The sequence below is a fragment of the Gracilinanus agilis genome, chromosome 3, assembly GCF_016433145.1.
Source record: "Gracilinanus agilis isolate LMUSP501 chromosome 3, AgileGrace, whole genome shotgun sequence".
NCBI lineage: Eukaryota > Metazoa > Chordata > Mammalia > Didelphimorphia > Didelphidae > Gracilinanus > Gracilinanus agilis.
The window spans coordinates 498621795-498631342 of NC_058132.1; the positions used below are offsets into that span (position 1 = coordinate 498621795).

At 38.9% G+C, this 9548-nt stretch overlaps 1 protein-coding gene across 5 annotated transcripts in view; it reads right to left on the bottom strand.

The window, feature by feature from the left end:
• UXS1 (UDP-glucuronate decarboxylase 1) overlaps positions 1 to 9548 on the bottom strand; it is a 171918-nt gene that overhangs the window by 31461 nt on the left and 130909 nt on the right. For all 5 annotated transcript variants that reach the window (XM_044670482.1, XM_044670479.1, XM_044670483.1 and 2 more), the window contains exon 10: positions 2969 to 3088. In XM_044670482.1, the coding sequence (XP_044526417.1) occupies positions 2969 to 3088 (120 nt within the window). The remainder of the gene's footprint in view (positions 1 to 2968; positions 3089 to 9548) is intronic.

The following is a 9548-nucleotide window of genomic DNA, read 5'->3' on the forward strand; positions in this document are numbered from 1 at the left end:
GTCCCTCTCCTGCTGTTTAAATGTAGGTGTCCCTTCCTGGCTCTGCCCTGGGACATACTCCTTTTTCTCATTTGGTAATTTCATTACCTTTCATGGGTATAATTATCATAGATAGACAGCTGAGTCTTAAATCTATATCTACAGCCCTAATCTCTGTTCTAAACTCCAGTCCTACCTTGGCATTTACCTGCTGATATCTCCTCTTTGATAACACACCAGAAACCCAAACTCAACCTTTGGAAAATGGAACTTATCCCCTCCCCTAAAATATATCCCTTATTCAAACTTTTCTATTTATGTTGAAGACATCAACATCCTTCTAGCATCCTGGATTAATAACCTTAGGATGAGGTTCTTTCCTCATCCTAATCTCACTGAATAGTCACTTGGCCAAATCTTGATTCTATTTCCACAGCCTCTCTTTCCTAGTCTCTCTGTTCACGGGGTCGCTACCCTAATTCTATCCTTCAAGACTTCTCAGACTATTAGAATCATTACCTAAGTGGTCAGCCATCTCCTCCCCTCTCCAATCCATTCTCCGCTCACTTAGCTACTATTAAATGAGTACTCCTAAAGCATTGATCAGATGATACCATCTTCTTATGCAAAAATCTCCAAGGCACTTTACTATCTCTACAATAAAAACCAAAGGCCTCAGTCTGGAACTGAAAGCCCTCCAGCTTGAGCTGCCTGAGTTTTTCCATAGCATTCCTCTTCACCTTCATCCAACATTCCTGAAAAACTAGTCCCTTTAGATGCTGCCAGAACTTTACATGTCATCGCCCATGGAAGCATTTTTGTATTGGCTATCTCTCAGCCATAGGATATGTTCATTCCTGATATATATCTCTTAGAGTCCTTGCTTTATGGCTAATTTCAGGTGTCACTTTTTCAAGGAGGACTTTTCTGAACACTTCATCCCTCAAACCAAGTTGTCAGTGTTCTCTCCCTTATAAATTTAATTTCTACTTTTTTTCTGGATATGTGGCATCTCTTTAGTAGCAAGTAAGGCAGGGACTATCAGCTTTTATCTTTGTATTCCTAGTCTCTAGCTTAAAAAAATATATTGAATAAGAAGTTATAGAGTCAAAATTTGAACACGGGTTCTTTCTTTTTTCCATTACAATATACTCCCTCTTCTCCATGTTAACTGTATTTATGATTTATCCCCCTAATAGACTATAATCTCCATCAAGACAGGAAGTGACTTTTAAAATACTGCATCTCCCTCAGAGCATATTGAAAAATGAATGGATCTTCAGTTGACTTAAAATGAAGTAGTCTAGGTGATGCAGTGGATAGAATGTTCAGTCTGGAGTCAGGAAAATCCAAGTTTAAATTTGGCCTCAGAAACATAATAACTGTGTGACCCTGGGCAAGTCATTTAACCCTGTCCTGATCTAGCTTCTTCACCTATAAAATGAGCTGGAAAAAAAATGGTAAACCACTTCAGTATCTTTGCCAAGAAAATCCCAAATGGGCTCATAAAGAGTTGGACATGACATAAACAACTGAACAATAACATAATGACTTTAAATATCGAGGCTTTGATATAATAACATAATCTAATAAATCCCAAGGAAACAGTCGATTAGCCAAATGTGAAATGGCTCATGGAAATTTTAAGATGAAGGCTGGCTTGGACTTTCTATTTATTTACATTGTTAGTTGATATTTGTGATCAGTAAATTCAGGGTAATTTAAATTTATCCAGGCAAGATCCAATTAGGAACATAAATTAGCTGCAAACACATTTGTGTGATATATTTATTCCACAAATTTTTTTTTTAAAAACCCTTGTACTTCGGTGTATTGTCTCATAGGTGGAAGAGTGGTAAGGGTGGGCAATGGGGGTCAAGTGACTTGCCCAGGGTCACACAGCTAGGAAGTAGCTGAGGCCGGGTTTGAACCTAGGACCTCCTGTCTCTAGGCCTGACTCTCACTCCACTGAGCTACCCAGCTGCCCCCCACAAATTTGAATTATATATATCAGAGCTAACTTTCCTTCCATTGATATGGAAAATTAAGATTTGAGAGGGAATATATATACATGAATATATGTACAGAAATATGTGGTAGACCAACAAGCCTTTGGTTTTTTGAGACTAGATTTTAGAAATTGGTTGTCTCTGCTCAGAAACCCTTTTTTCCTGCCAGGTTATCTATGACATCTCTGGAATAGGCAATCACACACTATAATCCTCCCATCCCAATCTTCCATGTTGAAAACTTTTAGCAATCATTCTGCTTAACGCCTCCCCTCCCTACTAACCTCCTAATTCCCCTTCATGACAAAAGGTTGGAAACCAATCAGAGTGAAACCACACAAAAGAATGAGAAGAGTGGCAGAGCTTTTTTCAACCTTAGCACCAGGGCACCTGAATCTCTCTTTCTCTGAATCTTTTCTTACTCCATATATCTTGCCTCCACCAGTGCCTTTCTCTCTAATGACACCTTCTAGATACTCTGTATTTATATGGCAGAACATGTCATTCTGTCATTCTCTATCTTCCTTACAATGAAAGCTCCTTGAGAATAAGGACTATTTTGGCTTTTTCTTTTTAGCTCCAAAACATAGCAGAGTGCCTATGATATAGAGAGCCCTTACTAAACTACTGAATCTCTTAGACAAAAGAGATTCCAATGCATCTATGTCCCCTATCTCTTTGCCCAAGGGTTAATTATCTTCCTATGTGTCCATAAGAAAAAAATCCATAGATTTTTAGTATTACTAGTTGCTTTGTTTCTGTGGAAAATACTAAATCCCTCCCAAAGCAGCAGCAACAGATGGGAGAATTTGCTTAATTACGCAACAAGGTGTACATTTTTTCAGGGATATCCATCTTTAATTTAAAATTTCCTTTCCTACTTCCTATGTAGTCTAAATTCCGAATAGAGGCCTCACAATGATTTAAAAGCTTTAAACTTACAAAAGTTCAAAGTTAAGAATAATGTGGCAAATACTTACTGTGAGAGGCTCCCCTTGGAGAGCTTGCAAAATGAAGTTACTGACAACTCGGCCGTCATTCATATGCATCCGTGGTCCAAAAGTATTGAATATTCTAGCAACTCTCACTTCAACCCCTTCCTGCAATGAAGAGGGAGAGAAAAAGCAAGATTATGTTCAATTTTCTCATCTGTATTCATGATAAGGGCAAAACAAATTGGGGGTGGGGAAGACATCATTTCTTTCTAGAAATAACATGATTTATTTTAAATTTGATTATAGTCTTACATAACACACTTCGCTTCACATTTATCCTCTGACATCATCAGGGATTTTGGGTTTGGAGACAATCGAATCTGACAGCTTTCTTACTCTTCTTAACCTTTCTATTGTTTCAGATACTATGAACCAGTCTTTCTCTTCCTTCCCATGTTGTTTAAGCATTTCACGTTTCAGATTCTCCCCAGACTTGACTGTTCCTTTACTGGTCCATCAGCTCTCCTACTCGCCCACACATTAACTGTGGTATGCCCCAAGGCTGCCCTGGATTCTCTGTTCATTTCTTTCTACACCCACTGCAGGGAATTCATTAACTCACGTGGCTTAAATAATCACCTGGATGTCTTTCAGATCTATATCTCTAGCTCCAGACTTTTCCTGCTCTCTCCAAGTTATCTATTTCTAGCTATCAACAGGATAGTTTTTCTTAGGACTGTTATCTAAAATAGAACACATGAATAATACTAACAATCACCATTCACATTTATGTAACACTTTATGGCCTACAAAATGCTGCCTCCAGATATAAGCTCTACTGCTTGGCATTTATAGCTCTTCATAACTTGGCCCCTTTCTATCTTTCCAGTTTTCTTACACATTACACTCCTCCATACACTCTAGCCACAGTGGCCTACTTACACTTCACCAAACACAATCATCTATCTCTCATCTCTGTGCCTTTGTCCTGGCTGTTCTCCAGGCTGGAATGCTCTTTGCCTCCTCACTTCATCTCTTGGTTTCCCTGGCTTCCTTTGTGACTTTGTTCATGGTACCTTCTGCAGGAGGTACTGGGGAGGACTGGTATCTTTCCCTCTCTTGCTTTCTCTGTTTTCCTTCAACACTCAGCTCAAGGGTCACCTTCTGTATGAATTGAAGAAAGTCCAGTCTTTGTCCAATGTTTGCTATGTGATCCAAGGGCAGGGATTTAACTCTCAGTGCCTTAGGCAACTCTCTAAAACAATAAATTGCTGAACACATTCATCTGCATTGATAACGAGAATTTACTCACTGTAGTTCCACATACTAATTAAATCACAGGTCTAATGTTTTAAATAGATATAGATATAGATATAGATATAGATATAGATATAGATATAGATATAGATATAGATATAGATATAGATATAGATATAGATATAGATAGACAGACAGAGAGAGACAGAGACAGAGACAGACTGTGTGTATGTATGTATACTTGCCTAGGGTCACTCCAGGTCTGACATTTGTAAGGGGGAAAAAGGGACATTCTATCCACTGTACTACCTAGTTGCCTTTGCCTAGTTGAGAGAGCACTGGGCTTGGAGTCAGGAAGACAAGAGTTCAAATCTAGCCTTAGACACTATCTGGGTGACCCTGGGCAAGTCACTTAACCCTGTTTGCCTCAGTTTCCTCATTTGTAAAATGAGCTGGAGAAAGAAATGGCAAACCATTCCAGTATCCTTGCCAAGAAAAGGCCAAATGGGATCATGAAGAAAGAGTTGGACATGACTAATACAATTAACAACAGATACACACATACATACATATATAAAATATCACCATTTTATAGAAGATAAAAGAGGTTAAGTGATTTGCTTGAAATTGCATAATTATAAATGATAAACCAGGCCTTGTGGCTCTCAGGTCAATGTTCTTTCTATTGTACCCTAAGTTCTCTAGCTCATTAGTTTCTTTAAACAAATAGCCCTTCTCAGATAATCAAAAGCATTAGAGTTCTCTTGGGCTGTGCACATCTATTATTCTTGGGGTCATCTTTGATGTCTTTCTGTTTAACAGCACCAAGGCCTATTTATGTTAAGAACACCACATTATATTTACTTTGTACTTTCTTTTTTATGTTCAAGGTTTCTTATTGTTCAATAGTTTTCAGTTGTGTCTGACTCTTCTTGACCTCTTTTGGGAATTTCTTCGCAAAGAATTTCTTGGAGCATTTTGCCATTTGCTTCTCCATTGCATTTTATGGAAGTGAAACGGAGGAAAAGAGTGTCAAGGGACTTGCCCAAAGTCACCAAGTTAGAAAGTGTTTAAGGCTGGATTTGAACATACAAAGAGAAGTTTTCTTGACTGTACCCTGACATTCTATCCACTGTGCCACTTAGCTGCCCTTGCCTAGTACTTTGTAGTTTCAAAATGCTCTCATAAAAGTCATCTTACAATTTTCACAGCAAGGCAGAGGAAATCTCTGCTACATGCTACAATTATCATGCTACAGATGAGTAAAATAGAGTCCCAAAGTTAAATGAAATGCCCAAAGATAAATCTCTAGAAAGTAAAAGAGTTGGGAGTGAGGATTGATACTCTAGGAATTATTCAGATCTACATCTTTCTCTTAATTTCCACAGCCACAACTCTGACCCAAGTCCTAACCACCCCATGTTTCTAGTCTTTGTTGGTTTAAAGCTTCCTGGCACTACCAGATTTAGAAGAGTGCTGGAACCCAAGAACAAAGTGCCCAGCACAGTCTCTAGTAGCTTCCCCTGTTGTAGCCTTTGCTACTCCAAGGAATGGGGAGCAAAACTCTGGCATATTGTAAGGGATTGCCTGCATGCCTGTTCCAGGCCCTCAGAAAGAGAAATCTGGCTGTTGAACTCATCTAGGTTATCTCCTTCCCTTTCATGCCTGGGAGAAGTAGTATACTTAATAAATGCCTGCTGAATGAATGAATTTTAGTAGGATTTCCCTGGATGAAAAGGAAGCTGATGATACAGATTGGGCTTTCTTATCGGTTCTCTCTAGACCCCTTTTCATCCATTTCTGGGGCAGCTCCTCAGCTATACAGCTTGAAAACCCCCATATCCATGAGTTCCATTCTTCTTTGCCTTTCCCTTACCTCTTTTTCCATTGTGACAGAAAACTTTAAAAAATTTCCTCTGGCCACTTTCAGTAGTAGTCCCAAGGGAATTTACTCACAAGAGGACCTCAAGAAACAAAAAAATTGTAAACAATTTGGGAAGGGGAACTTCTGGTGGGGATCCTTTCCCATCCCAGGGATATAGGGAAGGGAGTTTGACTGGATAGGATTTACAGGCAGATTCATCTCTCTGAGGGACCAGGGAAAGGAGGCAGGCAGTCTCTTGAAGCAATTGGGAAGGCTCTTGTCTTCCTCACCTTGGGAAGCTCTAGCTGCAGCTTCAGCAACAGCAAGGGAGTCTAAAGCAGGCAGCTGGCTCTGTATGGGATGGGGAAAAAAGCCGATGATACTATTTCTGATGTTTTTTGGAGAGACCAGCAAGGTTTAAGCTATGAATAGGGAGCTATGAGTGAAACTAGGAGTACTACCCAGTTTTTCTACAAAGCAAATTTGGGGAAATGGTCTAACCTAATTATGAATGAGAGAGTAGCACCTTCACTCACTTAAACGTTCTTAAAGGTATAACGAAAAGGGCTCTAGACAAAGTTTCATTTGAGCCAACCATCTAAGAAAGGTAATCTTGAGCAAGTCATTTCCTGCTAGACATCAGTTTTCTCAACCATAAAAATTGCTGGTGTGGAGGAAAAAAAAAGTAGAAACAGTGCTAAAACTGGAGTCATACCATATGCCAAGATTAGAACCCAAATTCTGTCATTTACTATTTGAATGACCCTGGGCAAGTGCCTTAAGATCTCTGGGCCTCAGTTTCCTCACCTGTAAAATGAGAGGGTTAGACTAAATAATGTCCAAGTCCTAATATCCTACATTATACATACCCTGGCTATAGCTACTGTTCTGTTTGTGGTTCAGTCATTTTTCAGTCATATCTGACTCTTCATGAGCCCATTTGGAATTTTTTGGCAGAGATATTGGAATAGTTTGCCATTTCCTTCTCTGGCTCATTTTATAGATGAGGAAACTGAAGCAAATAGGGTTAAATGACTTGTCCAGGGCCACACAACTAGTAGGTGTCTGAGGCCAGATTTGAACTTACAAAGATGAGTCTTCCTAACTCCAGGTCTAGAGCTCTATCCACTGTACCACTTAGCTACTATTCCTTTTTTTAAAATTTATGTATTTATTTGCTTGATTGTTACATTACAATTCCGAGGTGTCTCCCCCGACCCGCATGTCTCCCTGCATTAGAGAAGGCATCATTTGACAAATATATATGTATATACATAGGTAGATAGATAATATCAATTAAAAATATGATTATAACATGCTTGTTTTTATTTATCAATTCTTTCTCTGGACAAATTATTCTTCAAATTATATTTCTATTACTGTATATAATGTTCTCTTGGTTCAGCTTGTTTTGCTCTTCAAAATTACATGTAGGTCTTTCCATATTTTTTTTAATTAACTTATTCAAGGTACAGCTAGGTAGCAAAATGGATAGAGCACATGGCCTGGAGTTGGGAGGTTCTGGGTTCAAATTTGGCCCAAACTTCCTAGCTGTTGCAACTCTGGGCAAATCACTTAACCACAACTTCCTAGCTCTAACTCCTTTTCTACCTTAGAACTGGTACTTGGGAACAGCTGGGTAGCTCAGTGGATTGAGAGCCAGACCTAGAGACAGGAGGTCCTGGGTTCAAATCTGGCCTCAAACACTTCCCAGCTGTATGAACCTGGGCAAGTCACTTAACCCCCACTGCCTAGCCCTTACTGCTTTTCTGCCTTAGGGCCAATACACAGTATTGATTCTAAGGGGGAAGGTAAGGGTTTGGAAAAAAAAAAAAAAAAGAATTGGTACTTAGAATCAATTCTAAACTATGATGTGGATTTAAAAACAATAAAATTAGAAAAAATTAACTTGTTTGTCATTTCTTCTGACTCTCGATGAGAAAAAAATATAGACCACAAAGTTAAATGACTTGGCAAAGATGACATGGTTACTGAGGCAATTTTGAAGTTGGGTCTTTCTGATTCTAAGTCTAGCACCTTATTCATGATAACAATCAATATAACAAACAAACCAACAAAAGTCAACTTTTTTTTCAGAGATTTCATAAACTTCAGCCAAAGGATCAGGCAATATCACAAATTCCTGGAGTTTTAGTTTTGGAAGTTTTAAAGTACTTGTGTTTATTGTATTTCTTCCATTAGATTATAAACTCACTATATATATGATCAGAAAACCAGGACCTTTAAGCTACTTTAAAATATATAAATAACTCTCCACAGCACAGAATATATTGCTGTCTTGCTGGGTACTCAAAAGTTGACGACTAAGGTTTGTGGTTTTATTTGTAGCTGAGAAACAAATAAACTCTTTCCCTACTAAACAAGTCAGAGAAGATATAAAAAAGGGCTAGAGATGGTGATCTCAATAGAAAATAACTCAGAAGTCACCAACTTCAGTTTTATTAATAGAATGGGGGAAGGATACAGAGAAATGGGCAGTGAATGCAGCTTTATTCTAGGAGTAGAACATAAAATCTTGGCAAGTTTACACAAATCAAACCAGTGTCCCTGACAGAATAAAAGTCATAGCAAACAACAAATTAAGCTTAGAAGCATTACAGGCTTCTAGACCTACAGCTGGAACAGCCCTTAGAAGCCACCAGGTCTATCTAACATCTTCATTTTTTACGGGTGAGAAAACAGAGGCCCAAAGTCCCACAAAGCAAGTCCCCTTTCCATGACTCAGTGACTGACCATTGCCTTGGGCTTGGAATTCTATAGTTCCTCAGCTCTGCCTCCAGATTTTCTGGTGGTTTTTGTTGTTCAGTCTTTCAATCATGTCTGACTCTTCCTGGCTCCATTTGGGATTTTCTTGGCAAAGATACTAAAGTGGTTTGCCATTTCCTTTACCAGCTCATTTGACAGATAAGGAAATGGAGGGGAACAGGGTTAAGTGATTTGTCTAGGGTTGCCCAGCTACTAAGTGTGAGGATAAATAGATTTGAACTCAGATCTTCCTGACTCCACACCCAGTGGTCTATCCACTTAGCTGCCTTATATACAAAGGACAGTGAGTTTTTAAAATTTGGATTTTAGACTCTAAAATGGCAGCCATCTTTTCAACAGCTCTATCTTTCTGAGAATTCAGGCATTCTACAGGAACTTTTTACCAATGAGGTAAGTAGAGCATTCCAAGATAAATCCCTTATGTAGAACAGTAATACAAAGGTGGTTCAGTGGATAGAAAGTCAGGGCTGGAGGCAGGAGGTCCTGAGTTCACATCTAAACACTTTCTTCTAGATATTTCCTAGATATATAACCCTGGGCAAGTCACTTAACCCCCACTGCCTAGCCCTTACTACTCTTCTGTTTTGGAACCAGTTCTTAGTATCAATTTTAAGACAGAAGTTAAGGAGAAAGAGAGAACAAGAGAGAGGAAGGAAGGAAGGAAGGAAGGAAGGAAGGAAGGAAGGAAGGAAGGAAGGAAGGAAGGAAGGAAGGAAG